This window comes from Squalius cephalus (assembly GCF_949319135.1).
Source record: "Squalius cephalus genome assembly, chromosome: 13".
In the NCBI taxonomy this organism is placed as follows: Eukaryota; Metazoa; Chordata; class Actinopteri; order Cypriniformes; family Leuciscidae; genus Squalius; species Squalius cephalus.
Window position 1 is genome coordinate 34,498,421 of NC_137134.1, and position 19,389 is coordinate 34,517,809.

Consider the following 19,389-nt stretch of genomic DNA (forward strand, 5'->3'; position numbering starts at 1 on the left):
GAAATATTTCAGTTTCTGCACTATTTCTCCGTAACTAATGAAATGAAGGCCAGTTAATAACATTGAATATGTAAACAAATGGTAATTTATGCAAATTGTTATAATTTAATAAAAGAAAATGGGAGAAAATGTAAAAAGTCTCAGACTTTTGGATCTCACTGCATATAAAACAAAATATTTAGATATATTTATGAATATAAATCAGTTTTATTCTATATAATATTATTATAATGTATTATATATTATATAATAATATTATGTATGACGTGAATGCAAAGAAATTAGTTGTATCTTTAAAAAATTGCGTTTTTAAAATAGGTAGTTAGTAGTATTCACTAATTAGCGACACGAATCAGCTTTGTGTGGTTGTTTATTAACCCGACACTGGATTTATACACGTTTAGGTATCAGATCTGTAACCGCTTGAGGGCAAAAATAAATCACGCGGTGCACAAAAATATTCTTATTACTTCTCTGCTATCATTATTTTTATTTGCATACTGAATAATCGCTCATTTCACAGTGAGAAGCTGGCGTTTCGACAGGGTATCGAAACTGTTGTTCTCTAGCGAACGACGCGATTAGTTTCACGAGTCTGTGGTTCTTCACACGTGCCTGCGGTAAAGATTTAAAGTACTTGAAATGTGAACGAGGAGGTGAATTTACGGTTCTTCATATTGCAATATAATATTAATGTAATACCTCTCTATTCTTAAGTTTTTTATACAAAAGAGTAAAGTCTAACGAGAGATGCGCACTAGGAAGATTGCTATTAGTACATTTAAATTGATTATTCATATCGCCTGAGTTATGTTCTGCCACCTGTTTTTATGTATAATGCAATCGATTCCCGGCATTTTTAAATGTTCCTGCTGAGTGTTTGTTCTCGTTTTGTAGGACTGTGAAAAATTATATTGTGATCTTTTATTTGGAATATCTGTGTAGTGCTGCTTAACTAAATAAACAGAAAATGATCGGATTAACTGTGTTAGTGTATGTTTTGAAGTCAGCTTCAGCTTCTTTTTTTTTTTTTTTTTTTTTTTTTTTTTTTGCTTTACTTTATATTTATGCTATCATGTATGGTCATAAATGGGGTGGAAAAACACGTCAGAGCTGCGATATCTGGAGGAAGTGAGCTTGTGTGTAATAAACCTCTGATGAGTGTGTGTAACCGCTCACATGGACTTCGACACAAGCAACACAATCTTCCGCCATTCAAACCGAGTCCTGCTGGTGAGTGAAATGAAACTTGAAAACATCTAGGACATCATTTAAGTTGGTTTTAATTTCATGCTGCACTGTTACTGGGTTTAGAAAGCATTTCTGGTGATGTTTTGATGAAATATATTGTGCATCTTCATTTTAACTACCTTTTGGCATTTTAAAGTTAAGTGGTCAATTCAGTTTAGGTATTTTGATTAATTTTTAACATTTTAAATTTTTTTTTTTGCAGTCAAGGGGTTATGTAGTGTGATCTTATTTATAAATTAAGTTCATATAATTTTTAAAAACATTTAGACTTTTTTTTGCAGCTAAGTGGTCTTGCAGTGGTATATATATATATATATATATATATATATATATATATATATATATATATATATATATATATATATATATATATATATATATATATATATATATATATATATATATAGGGGAGAGACCAGGGACAGTTGTAACACTTTTTGCCATTTTAGCAATACATTAAAAACCATTTATACTGGAATAACCAATTTGTTATATTATAAACTTCAATCTGTCAACTTCTGAACCAATGTATTTAAGTGGTTTAATGAAATATGTACAGGTTGCAAAATTGATTTTAATACAGTATCTCCACTGTTACAACCGTCCCAGTGTACAGGGACGGTTGTAACACATGTCAGGGACGGATGTAACATGTCTAAAATATACATAATTAATCAATCATATACTCAAAATGGAAAAAAATTATTAATCAGTCATGTTATTGTGACTTCATTTAATGTTTTTAAGGAATGATTACCTTTTTTTCATGCTACATGACAAAAAAGAGGTGAAACTGTCAAATTATAATACAATAAATTTATTTAATGGGTAGAACACCTCAAAAAAGTTTAAAGTACTTTTAAGTACTTTTAATTTGCACATTAAAGCTAAACTATGCAGTTTTTTTTTTAGCTTGATTAGTTTTTACAATATAAATGACACTTGGTTGGTGAAAACTGGGACAGTTGTAACGCGGCGTTACAACCGTCCCAGTATCACCAACCATGTTTTGATCTCATGTGAGCTAGTTTGACACATGTTAGCCATTTCTATTTGTAGCTTACAAAACAGTGATTCTAATAATACTTGTTTGAATTCATAGACATTTGATCCTATAACAGCATCCAAAAAAGTACATCAGAAAAAAAAGTAGTTTTTTTTTTACCTCAAATCAACATTTTTTATATAACTCTGTCAAGAAGTTTCAGATGTGGCTCCCTTTTTGCAAGAATGGAGGGACACTAACAGAGCATGAGCACAGTGAGTAACATCACTGTAGGTTATTTCTGATTGGTGGAATTCAAAGTGTTACAACCGTCCCTGGTCTCCCCTATATATATATATATATATATATATATATATATATATATATATATATATATATATATATATATATATATATATATATATATATATATATATATATATATATATATATATATATATATATATATATATATTATTTTTTTTTTTATTATTTTTTTTTTTAAATAAACTCTTTGGGCCATATTGATAACCTTTTAGCTTTTTATTTTTTTAATGTGGTGTGTGAAGTCGGGACTTTTTTATTTATTATTATTGTATTGGTTGTATTGTACTGATTTATTAACAAAAATCTTACTGTTTCATATTGAGGTTGTTGTTTTTTTTTACCATTTTTAATCACTTTTAGCAGTGACATTTTTTATAAAATTTAAGTGTGTATCGAGTTTTGTAAATGAACTTTTTGCATTTTGTTAATTTAACATCTTGATACACAGTCTTCTCGAACATCTTGAAGTTCTGACGAGCTGCTGATGTTCGCTACTCTAAACACATGGACATGGTAAGCGAGACTTCTTGTTAAATGATGGCCGACACCGCGATGTTCTTCTCACACCTCACATCTTTAACTTCTTACTCTAGAAGAACTGGACGACAGGAACGCAGTGCGTCGCCAAAAAGGAGAACTGCAAACCTAAAGCGGGGGAAATACTGTATCAAAAAGGCGACGTCTTGACTCTCGTGGGACCTGGAACGGTAAAAACTTTTTTTCTAAAAACATTCTCCACCTTCACACTTAGAACGATAACAATAATAATCGTTCTAATTCTACATTTAACAGTTAGGCCTATACCGATAATAACACAGAGAAACTATTGTTGGAATAACTTTCAGATCTTTTATCGTTTTTTCATGAACGATAAAAACGGACGAGTGATTAAAGAGCGCGAAAGCAGCAGATAACAAAAGCACTTACGCTTAAAGGGGTGGTATAATACCCTTTTCACAAGATGTAAAACAAGTCTCTGATGTCCCCAGAGTGTGTATGTGAAGTTTTAGCTCAAAATATACCCCACAGATATTTTTATAGCATGTTAAAATTGTCACTTTTTGAGGGTGAGCAAAAACGCACCATTTTGTGTCTGTTAATTCCTTTAAATGCAAATGAGCTGCTGCTCCCGGCACAGAGGGCGGAGCTACAACAGCTTGTGTCCTGAAAATTTCTAAAACTTGTAGATTTTTTATGTTCAAACTAGAGTCAGTCAAAGATGGAGAGACTCAAGAAGAAGTGACAACATGTAGAATGCAACCGGACGTTATCCAGACCTAAATCTAAAAGATTAATGGTCTGGCATCGACTAATGAAAATCGTCCAGCTCGAGGGGCGGCACCAAGCATGCATTTGAAAATCTCACTGCACGCAACTGGATAACACTACGACCAATCACAACAATAAACCCCATATGCTTCGCTACCAGCGGAGCTAACTGGTAGATTAGACTCTTACCATATCCGGTCGGCAAAACAGCAAAAACGTCCATCTTGCAAAGGAACGATTCGAGCGCTGTCTTCTGTTCCTCTTTTAGATAAAAAGCCAAGTCTAACTCGTTCATTGTAGCGGCCAAACCCGTTTCAAACAACTGGTGTTCTTCCATAGCCATCTTGCAATGTTTACTAATGACTTCGACGTCACAGCGCTGTCGTCATCTCGCCTCTGGCCCGCTTTTAAACTGGCCCGCCAGTTTTTAAAATAAACAATGTTTTCGTCTGTTAGTGTGGGCGGACCTTAACTATAATTATACAGTTTTAATAATTGTTCTAATCCTATATGAATATGGGAGTCCACACCACAGCTATAGCGATGACTCTGAGGGATGATCCTTTAGGAATCACTTTCAGAGTTTTTTTTTTTTCAGCTGATGAAGGATAAAAACATTTACAGCCAATCAGAATCCACCTGACTTTAAAGAGCGTGAGCATTTAAAGCTACAGGCGCGCACTTAGAGGAACAGTTCACCCAAAAATGAAAGAAAAATATTTAAATATGGATATTTTTCTTACAAAAACCCATCGCCTCGCTTCAGAAGGCATTTATTAACCCACTGGAGTCCTATGGATTACTTTTATGATGGATGGATACGTTTTTGTGGGCTACAAACTCCCATTATAAAGCTTGGAAGAGCCAGGATATTTTTAATATAACTGATTGTGTTTGGCTGAAAGAAGAAAGTCATATACGGCTTTGAATGGCTTGAGGGTGATGGAAATATGGGATATTTTTAATTTTTTCTTTAATAATCATAATGTTATTTACCATTGGTGTTGACAGTAATAGTCATCGTTCTTTGTGTGAACAGACGTTTTCATTAAAATATGTTTTCAGAGGAAAGGAGAATACAGAGCCAGACATAACACAACAGGAGAGGAAGGGCTGGTCTCGGGTTCAAACCTCAGAGAACGACAAGCCCTCCGGATCGACCCAAAACTGAGCCTCATGCCGTAAGTGACTAACATCTGAATTACGAGGAACTAGTTTGTTGTTGTTACACAACAGACAGAAAGGATGTGGTTGGTGTCTGAAAATAGCCTGATGTGAGGCCAACTTCTCTGATGCTCCTCAGATGGTTTCACGGCAAGATATCAGGACCCCAAGCCGTAAGCAAACTCAAGCCCGCGGAAGACGGGCTTTTCCTGGTGCGCGAGTCGGTCCGGCACCCCGGAGACTTCGTGCTGTGTGTGTGCTTCAACCAGAAGGTCTTCCACTACCACGTCATCTTCCAGAACAACAAACTGTCCATCGACAACAAGGAGTTCTTCTACAACCTCATCGACATGATCGAGGTGCGTAGGCGGCTCATTCTTCATTTATCTCAGTTTGCACTGACACATCCTGTGGTTTTGAAGGGGAAACTCTGCAACTCTGACACTAGTTTGAGGTTATAGTCAGAAGACTTTTTGGGTACTTTTAAGGTGGCTGTGTGGTGTGACATACATTTATTTATATTTCAGTCTGAGTTCTTTTGTTTTGACAGTTTTCACAGTTTTTGTTCCCCTGTTTTTTGCTGTCAATAAGTTATCTAGTCTGACAACTTATTATAATTTGATTTAATGTATTGAGGGTTTTTATTATTTTGGGGCTATTTTTGATCTCCTTTTAGCTGTTTTTAAAGTGGCTATAGGCGGTGACATTAATATTATTATTATTTTATTCATGTGTATTCATCATTTGATTGGTTTGTTTGGGCTTTTTTTCACATTTTGTATTGTTTTTTTTGGTCATTTACACCATTTATTTCCACCTTTTCGTTTTTCTACAGTCACATAAACATGCAGTGTTTAAACAAAATTAGTATTTTATATAATGTGCATTTTAATAAATTTTTTATTTTTTATTTTATTGTGGCCATTTATGATCACCTTAGGCATTTTTTTTATTTTATTTTTTCATGCGTATTTGTTTTTTATATACATTTTTGGGATGTTTTTCACTTTCATATTTCATATTACGTTGTTTTTTTAAAAAAATTATGCGTTTTCACCATTTTTAATCACCTTTTGTGGTGCAACAAATTATTATTATATAATACAGTAGTCAACATTTGAAGTGGATAAAAAAGTTAATCAAAGGTGTCCTAAGACAAGAACTGGTATTGTTGTAATTCATGTATAACTTTGATGAAAGATTTTGATCCACTTAAAAAAAAAAAAAAAAAAGCCCTTTTTTACTGTTTTATTATTTACATTTTTACTGTGGCTATGAGATTTTACATTTATTTTTTTTAAATATGAAGTATAGTATCACACACTGATTTAGCATTATGAAAATTCATGTCTTCTCTAATAGACACTGCATCAAATTACACCAATGTTTTGAAGACTTCATTTAAAGGGGGTTTGTTTATCACTTTAGCGTCTCGTAGTCACGGCCGGTTTTGTTTGTTGTTGCAGTTTTACAGCAGAAACCAAGGCGCTCTCGCTACTGTTCTGCTGAAGCACAAGAAGAAGGAAGGCACTAAATCTGCGGAGACCAAGCTGTTGAAATGTAAGTGTTTATGCAGAAGAGCTCCAGAAACCCTTGAAGATTGCTGTCTAGTAGTTTAACGTGTGACGTGTGTGTGTCTGTCAGCCGGCTGGCTCCTGGATCTGTCCAAGCTGACGTTAGGAGAGGCCCTCGGACAGGGAGAGTTCGGTGGTGAGCTGCTCTTCTATTGATATTGTAGTTGTATTCTCTCAGAGAGCCACTAGAGAGCAGGAATACAGCACTGATACTGCACACACTGTTTTTAAAGCATGATATTATGCAACAGTATTCTACATGTCACATGACCTCATTACTGAATTCAGTCTATAAAGAAAGAAATAAGAAATTACATTTTGCATAAAGAAAATCAAGCACATTTTACTCCTGCGGTTTCATCACCAAAATGCAAATATTATTTAATAGTGCAACATTTTGTCAATAAGTCTCATTGAGAATAATGATAATTTAAAAAAGCAAAAAAGTAAAAAAAAACAAAAAGTCCAGACACACAGGATTAATAATATATCAATATAAAACACATATTAATATATTTATGTATTTATATTTTTTAAAATAATTTTATATATATATATATATATATATGAATGATAAAAAAATATAATTATATAATAAAATATATGATAAAAAAATATTATTATATAATAAAAATATATAATTAATGTAATTAAGTGTTAATAAATATACTATATATAAACAATAAAATATATATTATTTAAATTAGCTTTATTTATAACAATGTATATGAACTAAATATTAACTTAAGAATATTCAATGAGATGCCATAATTAAAAATGTATATATTTAATTACATGAAAAATATGAATATATATGAGGTACATTAGAATGGTTTTAACTTAAAGCTTTCATGTACTCTTCTAGACAGTATTTGAAGCTTTTTATTTATTTTAAGCACTGCTTGTGTTTTTGATATTCGTCATTTGTAAGTTGCATTGGATGAAAGCGTCTCAGTTGTTCAGATAAAACATGGAGCTGTAGTTTAAACGCTCCTGCTGTTCTCCAGCCGTGTTCGAGGGGGAATACTGTGGCCAGAGGGTCGCTGTGAAGAACATCAGGTGTGACGTAACGGCTCAGGCTTTCCTGGAGGAGACGTCGGTCATGACGTAAGAGTGTGTGTGTGTGTGTGTGTGTGTCCTCCTGTGTGTGTGTGTGTGTGTGTGTGTCCCCTCCTGTGTGTGTGTGTGTGTTTGTGTCCTGTGTGTGTGTCCTCCTGTGTGTGTGTGTGTGTGTGTGTGTGTGTGTGTGTGTGTCCTCCTGTGTGTGTGTGTGTGTGTGTGTGTGTGTGTGTGTGTGTGTGTGTATCTCATGCTCACATTCACTAATATAACATCCTCTTCTGCAGGAATCTCCATCATAAGAATCTGGTGCAGTTATTAGGGGTGATTCTCCACAACGGACTTCACATCGTCACTGAGTTAATGACGAAGGTACCGCTGTCAGAAGAGAGTGTGTGTTCTCATGAGTGTGTGTGTGTGTGTTCTGATGAGTGTGTGTGTGTTCTGATGAGTGTGTGTTCTGATGAGTGTGTGTTCTGATGAGTGTGTGTTCTGATGAGTGTGTGTTCTGATGAGTGTGTGTTCTGATGAGTGTGTGTTCTGATGAGAGTGTGTTCTGATGAGAGTGTGTTCTGATGAGAGTGTGTTCTGATGAGAGTGTGTTCTGATGAGTGTGTGTTCTGATGAGTGTGTGTTCTGATGAGTGTGTGTTCTGATGAGTGTGTGTTCTGATGAGTGTGTGTTCTGATGAGTGTGTGTTCTGATGAGAGTGTGTGTGTGTTCTGATGAGAGTGTGTGTGTGTTCTGATGAGAGTGTGTGTGTGTTCTGATGAGAGTGTGTGTGTGTTCTGATGAGAGTGTGTGTGTGTTCTGATGAGTGTGTGTTCTGATGAGTGTGTGTTCTGATGAGTGTGTGTTCTGATGAGTGTGTGTTCTGATGAGTGTGTGTTCTGATGAGTGTGTGTTCTGATGAGTGTGTGTTCTGATGAGTGTGTGTTCTGATGAGTGTGTGTTCTGATGAGAGTGTGTGTGTGTTCTGATGAGAGTGTGTGTGTGTTCTGATGAGAGTGTGTGTGTGTTCTGATGAGAGTGTGTGTGTGTTCTGATGAGAGTGTGTGTGTGTTCTGATGAGAGTGTGTGTGTGTTCTGATGAGTGTGTGTTCTGATGAGTGTGTGTTCTGATGAGTGTGTGTCCTGATGAGTGTGTGTTCTGATGAGTGTGTGTTCTGATGAGTGTGTTCTGATGAGTGTGTGTTCTGATGAGTGTGTGTTCTGATGAGTGTGTGTGTGTGTTCTGATGAGTGTGTGTTCTGATGAGTGTGTGTGTTCTGATGAGAGTGTGTGTTCTGATGAGAGTGTGTGTTCTGATGAGTGTGTGTTCTGATGAGTGTGTGTTCTGATGAGTGTGTGTTCTGATGAGTGTGTGTTCTGATGAGTGTGTGTTCTGATGAGTGTGTGTTCGTTCTGATGAGTGTGTGTTCGTTCTGATGAGTGTGTGTGTGTTCTGATGAGTGTGTGTGTGTGTTCTGATGAGTGTGTGTGTGTGTTCTGATGAGTGTGTGTGTGTTCTGATGAGTGTGTGTGTGTTCTGATGAGTGTGTGTGTGTTCTGATGAGTGTGTGTGTGTTCTGATGAGTGTGTGTGTGTTCTGATGAGTGTGTGTGTGTTCTGATGAGTGTGTGTGTTCTGATGAGTGTGTGTGTGTGTTCTGATGAGTGTGTGTTCTGATGAGTGTGTGTTCTGATGAGTGTGTGTGTGTTCTGATGAGTGTGTGTGTGTTCTGATGAGTGTGTGTGTGTTCTGATGAGTGTGTGTGTGTTCTGATGAGTGTGTGTGTGTTCTGATGAGTGTGTGTGTGTTCTGATGAGTATGTGTGTTCTGATGTGTGTGTGTGTGTGTGTGTTCTGATGAGTGTGTGTGTGTTCTGATGAGTGTGTGTGTGTTCTGATGAGTGTGTGTGTGTTCTGATGAGTGTGTGTGTGTTCTGATGAGTGTGTGTGTGTTCTGATGAGTGTGTGTGTGTGTTCTGATGAGTATGTGTGTTCTGATGTGTGTGTGTGTGTGTGTGTGTTCTGATGAGTGTGTGTGTGTTCTGATGAGTGTGTGTTCTGATGAGTGTGTGTTCTGATGAGTGTGTGTTCTGATGAGTGTGTGTTCTGATGAGTGTGTGTTCTGATGAGTGTGTGTTCTGATGAGTGTGTGTTCTGATGAGTGTGTGTTCTGATGATGAGTGTGTGGAGTGTGATGAGTGTGTGTGTGTGTTCTGATGAGTGTGTGTGTGTTCTGATGAGTGTGTGTGTGTGTGTGTTCTGATGAGTGTGTGTGTGTGTTCTGATGAGTGTGTGTGTGTGTGTGTTCTGATGAGTGTGTGTGTTTGTGTTCTGATGAGTGTGTGTGTGTGTTCTGATGAGTGTGTGTGTGTTCTGATGAGTGTGTGTTCTGATGAGTGTGTGTTCTGATGAGTGTGTGTGTGTTCTGATGAGTGTGTGTTCTGATGAGTGTGTGTTCTGATGAGTGTGTGTTCTGATGATGAGTGTGTGGAGTGTGATGAGTGTGTGTGTGTGTTCTGATGAGTGTGTGTGTGTTCTGATGAGTGTGTGTGTGTGTGTGTTCTGATGAGTGTGTGTGTGTGTTCTGATGAGTGTGTGTGTGTGTGTGTTCTGATGAGTGTGTGTGTTTGTGTTCTGATGAGTGTGTGTGTGTGTTCTGATGAGTGTGTGTGTGTTCTGATGAGTGTGTGTTCTGATGAGTGTGTGTTCTGATGAGTGTGTGTGTGTTCTGATGAGTGTGTGTGTGTGTGTGTTCTGATGAGTGTGTGTGTGTGTTCTGATGAGTGTGTGTGTGTGTGTGTTCTGATGAGTGTGTGTGTTTGTGTTCTGATGAGTGTGTGTGTGTGTTCTGATGAGTGTGTGTGTGTTCTGATGAGTGTGTGTTCTGATGAGTGTGTGTTCTGATGAGTGTGTGTTCTGATGAGTGTGTGTTCTGATGAGTGTGTGTTCTGATGAGTGTGTGTTCTGATGAGTGTGTGTTCTGATGAGTGTGTGTTCTGATGAGTGTGTGTGTGTGTTCTGATGAGTGTGTGTTCTGATGAGTGTGTGTGTGTGTTCTGATGAGTGTGTGTGTGTTCTGATGAGTGTGTGTGTGTTCTGATGAGTGTGTGTGTGTGTTCTGATGAGTGTGTGTGTGTGTGTGTGTTCTGATGAGTGTGTGTGTTCTGATGAGTGTGATGAGTGTGTGTGTTCTGATGAGTGTGTGTGTTCTGATGAGTGTGTGTGTTCTGATGAGTGTGTTCTGATGAGTGTGTGTGTGTTCTGATGAGTGTGTGTGTGTGTTCTGATGAGTGTGTGTGTGTTCTGATGAGTGTGTGTGTGTTCTGATGAGTGTGTGTGTGTGTGTTCTGATGAGTGTGTGCGTGTGTGTGTTCTGATGAGTGTGTGTGTGTTCTGATGAGTGTGTGTGTGTGTGTGTTCTGATGAGTATGTGTTCTGATGAGTGTGATGAGTGTGTGTGTTCTGATGAGTGTGTGTGTGTGTGTTCTGATATGTGTGTGTGTGTGTGTGTGTGTTCTGATGAGTGTGTGTGTGTTTTGATGAGTGTGTGTGTTTTGATGAGTGTGTGTGTTTTGATGAGTGTGTGTGTTCTGATGAGTGTGTGTGTGTTCTGATGAGTGTGTGTGTGTGTGTGTTCTGATGAGTGTGTGTGTGTGTGTGTTCTGATGAGTGTGTGTGTGTGTGTGTTCTGATGAGTGTGTGTGTGTGTGTTCTGATGAGTGTGTGTGTGTTTTGAGTGTGTGTGTTTTGATGAGTGTGTGTGTTCTGATGAGTGTGTGTCGTCTCGTCACAGGGGAATCTGGTGAATTTTCTCCGCACACGAGGGCGTTTCGCGGTCAGCGTGACTCAGCTGCTGCGCTTCGCACTGTAAGAGCTCACAAAACTACACATGACATTAACATCATCGTAATACAGTAAATCAATGCAACATTTAAATATAGAAATAGAAATGTCATATTTCACTAGAAATCAGGAAATAAGAAATTACATTGCAAGCACATTTTTTCCTCTGTTCTCATCACCAAAATGCAAACATTATTTAATAGTACATTACTTGGAATTTAATAAGAATAATTGAAATTAGTGATCATTTGAAAAAAGTCCAGAAACATGGGATTATTATTATTAATATTGTTTTGTAAGATGGCTTTATTTTCTTATTTTGTGCTAATTTTGGTATTATGGTAGTGAGAGTTTTGTTTTTATTTAATAAAATTCATTTGATTTATTTGTTTGTTTATTTTCCATTTATCTTTATTTTTATTATTGTGTATTAAGGTAATGAGAATTTTATTTTTTTTATTTTAAAACTACGTAACTTTTGTTTCTTATTTTAGTATTATGTTGGTAAGAATAATTTTATTTTTATTTATTTCAAAATTTTAATTTTATTTATTTTCCATTTTCCATATACATAATAAGAATTTTATTGTTATTTTAAAACAAAACATAGCCTTTACTTTCTGACTTTGTGCTATTTTTGGTATTATGATAGTACGAATGAATTAATTTTTATTTAAATTTAAAGTTATTTATTTTTCATTTATTTTGTTATTATTGTTAGATGTTTTTGGTATTATGATAGTACGGATATTTTATTTTTAATAAAATGGGTAAATAAAAAATGTATTTACTTATTATTTTGTGTTAAGCTAATGAGAATGAGTATATTTTTATTAATACTTTTATTTTCTTAATTTGTGCAATTTTTGGTTTTAAGGTGGTGATCATTTTTATTTTTACTTTATTTAAAAAAATCTTGATTTAAAAAAATATATATTTATAAAAATAAATGAACATGTCTATGTGATTTCATCAATTTGGAACATGTAAAAACATTAGAAATGTGACATGAGAAATGAGCTTGACAAATGTGATCATGTGACTTTTGTTTGTGTGTTTCCTCAGAGACGTTTGTGAGGGTATGGAGCACCTGGAGTGTAAGAAGCTCCTGCACCGAGACCTCGCCGGACGCAACATCCTCGTGTCGGAGGACACCGTCGCCAAAATCAGCGATTTCGGTCTGGCCAAGCTCAGTTCAAAGGCAACCGACAACTCAAAGTTACCCGTCAAGTGGACGGCACCCGAAGCCCTGAAGAGCCAGGTGAGAGAAGATGTGCATCACCTGAATCAATATTCTGATGTTTTCTTCATCTTCATCTTTCTTTAGTGTGTAGTGTTGCTGTTTGAGTTTGAGTTCTTCTCGATATCAGTGTCTGTGTTTCTGAGCTCCTGAAACGCCTCCATTGTAGTCTTGAGTTTTTTCCGGGAACGAACACGTCACAATATTCCTCATTTGAATGATTCATAAAGGGGCGGGGCCTGGTTGAGTTAGTTAGTTAGTAGTGTAGTAGTGTGTTGAAACTGGTGGTTATGTTAAGGGGCGGGGCATTTCCCAAACACACTCAGAGTGCTCAACCAATCACAACACACTGCTCCAGCTGACCAATCAGAGCACAGTGTGCTTTTCAGAAGGAGGGGCTTCATCGAGACAGGAACTAAACAGGGGTGTGTTTCCCGAAAGCATCATTAGTCAACTATGGTCGCAAGTTCTGTCATTATCAGCAGTTTAACGCGTCTGTGTTTCCCGAAACCATCGTTCCAACGAACGTTCGCAAACAGCATCGCAGAGTTGTGTGTTTGGAGCGACGGCTCTTGACCTGTGGTTAGAAGCAGAGTTTCTTGTTTTCATGTCATGTGGACTTAATAAATCCTTATCCTGAGAAAAATAAGCAAGCTGACATTCAGTGCAACCGAGATCTATTATGTCGAACACATACAAATGTCATTTACGATGTCTTTGAGTTTGTCAAGAGATTTAAAGTGTCGTTTTTGAAGAGTGCGCATGTGCGAACGAGCTCTATAAGAACGAGCCTATGATTGAATCTGGAAATAAAGCAAAATAACTGAGAAAAATGAGAAATAGTCCTCAGATGCATGTCCGTATTTATAGCAAAACATCTAGCATTAATTCGATCTCAAACAGATTCATTAGAAGTAGTTATTACACGTGTGACATCATTAACCAACGTGGTTGAATGACCACTTTGCGACAATACGGTTTCGGGAAACAGTCGTGACTCGCTAGTTGATTTCTTCAACGATGGGAGTAAAGCAGCGAGTTACGTCGTTGTACGGGAAACGCATCCCAGAGCGTTACTGACAGACTGGGAAGAGAGGAGCCGCAACAATGGAGATTATGGGAAAATAATCAACATTCAAGCAGGAAAACCTGTTCTAGTAGAGCCTGAAAACAAAACCAAGCCACAACAGCTTTATAAGTGAGCTCCTCTGCTCCTGTAGAAGTTCTCCACTCAGTCGGATGTGTGGAGTTACGGAGTGCTCCTGTGGGAGATCTTCTCCTTCGGACGACAGCCGTATCCCAAGATGGTGAGTTTCTTTCCGTCTCACTCTAAAGATATTTGGTAACACTTTATGTTGATGGTCCCTTTTGAACATTCTGTTGACTATAAGTAATTTTCATTAGACTAACTCTCATTAGAGTATTAGTTGACTTAGGGCTGGGCGATATGGAGCAAAAAATATATCTCGATATCTTTACAGGAAAAATAACCCCCCAAAAACTACTGCAAAAACAAATATGCCAAATACCACAAAGTCTTTTTGTATTGAAGTGCAAATAGGTAGGCAGTTCATGTAGGAACAAAGTGTTTCTGCGACATTTAAAAAAAAAAAAATCCCTGTATACAAAAATAATAATTTAACTGTAAAATAAAGGAAGAAATAATACATATTGCACTATTTTAAATAAACCTGTATAGAAATATCATTACTAATTTTGGCAAATAAAAAATAAAAAGCCATATATCCCCCAAAAACTGCACAACTGTAGAGTAAAACATTAATTAAAAAAAAAGTGATACAAATGCATCTAAAAATTGACATGATTGTTACAAAATCACACTGTCTGGGGCCTCTGGAGAACTCAGAACAACTGCTAGCATAAAGTTTAAGGTAAAAATAACTGCCATTAAATTACAGTATCTTACTACTATGCAATTAGATAAACTGTTCATTCATTACATCACTTTACCTCTGTCTTTATCCACCTTTATCCTCTTCTCTTCTTTTTGGCACTGTAGGCTAATGCTAATTTATAATGTGTCGTGTAAATTCGGCCATCCGTCACAATCAGGAAACTTTCACCGTGTCTAGAGCTGGCGCGAGCTGCCAGGCCCGTTTCTACAGGGGAGCATGTTAAGTGTGAGTGTGTTAAGCGCCCTCAAACAAAAGCAATGCAGCGAGAGGCGACGCTACACAAAAAATTACCAACAACAACTGATCGCGCGCGCGCGCTGTTTCTGACGCACTTCAAGCACTCGCTGGGCGGGGAAAGATTGATGTGCCTGACCGGACTCGGGGGACTTGGTTGAATGAGACAACACGCGAGGGGAGGGGGAACAAAAGCAAGGAGGCGGAGGAGGGCGGGGGCGAGCACAGCACAGAGAAGGCAAACAAGCAAAGTGGCAAAATCAGAATTAAATATAAACAATATATCGATATATACGATATGTCAAAATCCATATCGAGTTTAAAAAATATCTCGATATATCGTAAATAGCGAGATATCGCCCACCCCTACTGTCTGCTTAATATCTGCCAGAGCATATGAGCGGAGTGGAGCGGTGAGAATCTCAGCTCATCGCTCACAGAACTGTCCACCCCTCCGCTCCCCCGCTCAAAGCTACATCAGGCCGCTCCGCTCATTAGCGCTCAGCGCAGTTTGCTTCGCGCTCCACTCAAATCGCCCCCCGCTCGCTCCAAAAAAGGGAAAAAAATAGCTTTAGCTTAGACCATAGCCTTACCTCCTAAATAACTAATGAGCAACAACAACATTTTTCAAATAGAAATGTTTTATTTCAAATTACAAATTAGGCCTATGTAAGAATATAGCCTACACAAAAAGCCCTGTAAAATTAAACAAATAAATGGGCCTAATAATATAAATAAAAATTATATAAACAAAAATATACATAAAAGTTTTAAAAGTAAATTAACTATTAGGTCAGAATTTTGATAAGTGAACTTTTGCGCAACGCGCACGGTTAAAATTAAAATTGGCTTGTATCCATTGTACACACAAACTGCTGTAAAATTAAACGAATAAATGGGCCTGATAATATAAATATTATTATGGACGACACAAATGAAATAAAACGAACCATTAGGTCTACTTGAATGAAAAAAAACGAATTTGTTTGAATATTACACTATATTTAAATTACACTTTGTTACAAGTTACCGTATTCAATTGGCTAACCTTTTGCTTTCTTCCCAGCGTGTTCACATAGCACACTTTCATGTTTTCGAGAGATGTGTCTTTTTAGATTCCAAAATGAATCTTTACTGACTGAAACGATGTCTCCACATTCGTTTTCTTGTACCACATTATCATTGTTAGTTAGTTTTATTATATTAATAGTACACCTGTATGACTTCTCATTTTCTTATTTGAAGTACTTTTTGAACTCCATTATTGAGCCGAGTTTTGACTGAAAATAGTCTACTGTTGATGACTGTGCAAGACAGATGGATTCTGGGTCAGGCTTGACTGAGCTCATGCTTCAGACTCATGGTGTGAGAGGAGCGAAATTGGAGCGGGAAATAGGGCGGCGCTCCATCCTTTTAAAAATGCTCACGCTCCCCGCTCGCTCCCGCTCCACTCCGCTCACATGCTCTGATATCTGCTAACTCTTTATTGTGATGCTCCTCCAACAACAGACATTTTACTGAGTAAAATAAAAGTAACTTTACAACTATATGTCAACTTATTCTAACCCAAACTCTACCAGTCTACTTATACTCTATTAATACTCTAATAGGAGGTGCAACGTTACATACCTAATAAAATATTTAGACTCAGATCAACATTTTGTGTCTAATTATTTACTTATGTGGCAAGTATCCATGTAATAAGCGGGATAATGTACATCCAGCCGGTTGTTATCTCAGAATAAACCCAGACAGGGTGATCGGGACAGTCTTCATCTCCCTGTTGGGGTTTATTCTGGGATAACAACCGGCTGGATGTACATTATCCCGCTTATTACACGGCTACTTGCCACATAAGTAAATAATTAGACACAAATATCTGAGTCTAAATATTTTATTAGCTCTTTAAATGCGAAGCTTCCATGGAGAGCAGTTGCTAGCGCAGCAAGTTCAAAATAGATGGACATTTAAGTGATACGGTATACAGTCATATCACTTATTACACAGCATTTCACCACATAAATAATTATGGAGATAAGAGATACTGATTTCAGATTAAACTGTTTTAAAATGGTTCCTCTTTGTATCTTATAATCCAACAGTGTTTAAAACAATAGTCACAAAATGGCAGCAGCTGCGCTTGTATGAAACAAGAGAGCGAGTCCACGATACTTGATGGCATAATTAAATAACTGCACACAAAATATTGATTTGATTGAGTTTAATTAATTTATTAGCTCACCAAATGCAAAACTTCCACAAAGAGAAACCGTTCCTAGCGAGCGTATAGCACTGCTGACTTCAGTAACCCGGATGAGCTTGTGTTTCTGTTTCAGTGGTTGTTATCGTCAAATAACACACTGTTGGATGGCGCGATTGACCAATCAGAATCAAGGATTCCACCGAGCCGTGCAATAAACTGACTATAAGTAACTTTGCAACTACATGTCAATTTATTCTGACCCAAACCCTACCAGTCGACTAATACTCTACTAATACTCTAATGGGAGTTAGTAGACATGTAGGTGCAGCGTTACTTCTAGTCAACTGAATGTGTTAAAGGTGCTGTATGTAACTTTTTCACTCTTCTAAAGCATAAAAATACCATAATATGTTTGCATATATTGAGGAAACATGCTGAGTTCACTTACTCGTTTCTCTGTAAAACACGTCTACACTGCAAAAAAATGCTTTTCTTACTTAGTATTTTTGTCTGGTTTCCAGTCCAAATATAAAAGAATTCTTAAATCTAAATGCATTTACTAAAGTAGTAAAATTAGATAAGATATTATGTCTTGTTTTCCGGGGGAATTCATCAAAATTAAGTGAGTTAAAACAAGCAAAATGATCTGTCCATGGGATCAGAAAAATAATCTTAATTCAAACAGAAACAATATTATTTTTCTGACCCCATGGACAGATCATTTTGCTTGGTTTAAGCAAAAACTCACTTAATTTTGATGAATTTATCCAGAAAACAAGACAATATCTTAAGGCATTTTGCTACTTTAGTAAATGCATCTAGATTTAAGAATTTTTTTGATATTTGGACTGGAAACAAGACAAGAAATACTAAGTAAGAAAAGCATTTTTTGCAGTGTACAACCAGTTATTTTACTTTGAAATGTGCGTTTCCAGACTGTATTGTTTTGGTCTGTGATGCCGCACGTTGCCAATTTTCATTGTCCACTGCGCTCGTTCCTGTTGCTCAAACTGGCGACCCGTGTAAGTGTCGAGTCTGAGGAGGCGGGAGAAACAATCCGATATTTTGAATTGAACTGCAGTACCTATTTTGACCACTAGTTGTCATTCTTACAGACTGCACCTTTAAAGGGACCATCAAAGTAAAGTGAAACCAGATATTGTGCAGTCTCCTTGATAACGGTTTTCTCATGTATGCTGGTGTGTGTGTCAGTCGGTGTATGATGTGAGGGAGCGTGTGGATCAGGGATATCGCATGGATCCGCCGGACGAGTGTCCGCCTCAAGTTTACTCCATCATGACCTCCTGCTGGGAGACCGACCCGAAGAAGAGACCAGCCTTCCACAAACTCAGAGACACACTGGAGAAAGAGCTCGGCAAACTCGACGCGTGAGGACGAGGAGCTTCAGGATTCACATGTGCATAATGGACATTACATTTATTATTGATCACACTTTATATTTATGTGTTTATCTGTGATTGGGTGAGGCATTTCACTTCAAAATCATAAGATGAATTATACTTTAAATTGCTCTTTAACATGTTTGTACGTGCACCCTACTTTAATCTCTCTCACAGTCATGGAAAGATTTGGGAGGAGCCTTAGATCCTTATAAACTAAAGGGGGCGGAGAAGATGTTTGTTTTTGCATGAAAATGAATAACATTACTTGTCCTTCCTTGGAAGTTGTTTGTTTTATGTAATATAAATTATTTTCTGATTTTAATCTGATTCTCTAATATTACTGATTTCGTTATATATATATATATATATATATATATATATATATATATATATATATATATATATATTTTTTTTTTTTTTTTTTTTATAAATTATTTTAATTATTGATAGACTGCAATACAGATTTTATTTTATTATTTTTTTCATTTTATTTTATGTTAAATCGTAAACAGTACAGGAAGTAATACCACAATGTTATACTTAAAAAGTATATTTTACATATAAATTTAGTTATTCTCAAAAGTGGTTCCTATTACTGTATAATAGTATATTATAACTATACTGTATAATACTGTTATTGATTTTTAGATGGTTATATTTTTAGTATTTTATTAATTATTTTTATTATAAATTATTTGAATTATTAATAGACTGTAAAACTTATTATTATTATTTTATTTAAATCAGTAAAAAAGTAAAACAGTACAGCAAATAATACCATTATGTAAATAATTTAGCATTATTTTACATATAGCCTAAGTTTTGTTTGATGTTTAGGGCCCGAGCACCGATGGTGTGAGGACCCTATTGGAACTGCTCCGTTAATTTTACGTGATTTTGTTTGTGTGTGTGTGTGTGTGTGTTTGGAAAT

General features: G+C 36.5%; 1 protein-coding gene across 1 annotated transcript; it reads left to right on the forward strand.

Annotated features, from left to right (window-relative positions):
• The first annotated feature begins 1,167 nt into the window (after positions 1 to 1,167).
• matk (megakaryocyte-associated tyrosine kinase) lies at positions 1,168 to 18,779 on the forward strand. The gene is made up of 13 exons (XM_079890304.1): positions 1,168 to 1,233; positions 3,012 to 3,076; positions 3,157 to 3,270; positions 4,898 to 5,013; positions 5,136 to 5,355; positions 6,463 to 6,556; positions 6,641 to 6,706; positions 7,578 to 7,677; positions 7,917 to 8,001; positions 11,413 to 11,486; positions 12,528 to 12,723; positions 13,923 to 14,009; positions 18,268 to 18,779. Exons 2-13 carry the CDS (start codon positions 3,068 to 3,070, stop codon positions 18,445 to 18,447), a joined length of 1,341 nt encoding a protein of 446 aa, XP_079746430.1. The 5' UTR covers positions 1,168 to 1,233; positions 3,012 to 3,067; the 3' UTR covers positions 18,448 to 18,779.
• Positions 18,780 to 19,389: the final 610 nt, after the last annotated feature.

Excerpts from the sequence above, each read along its gene's own strand:
- matk (XM_079890304.1), top strand. Across the intron at positions 5,356-6,462 it reads ACCTCATCGACATGATCGAG|TTTTACAGCAGAAACCAAGG; the intron begins GTGCGTAGGCGG and ends TTGTTGTTGCAG. Across the intron at positions 6,707-7,577 it reads CGGACAGGGAGAGTTCGGTG|CCGTGTTCGAGGGGGAATAC; the intron begins GTGAGCTGCTCT and ends GCTGTTCTCCAG.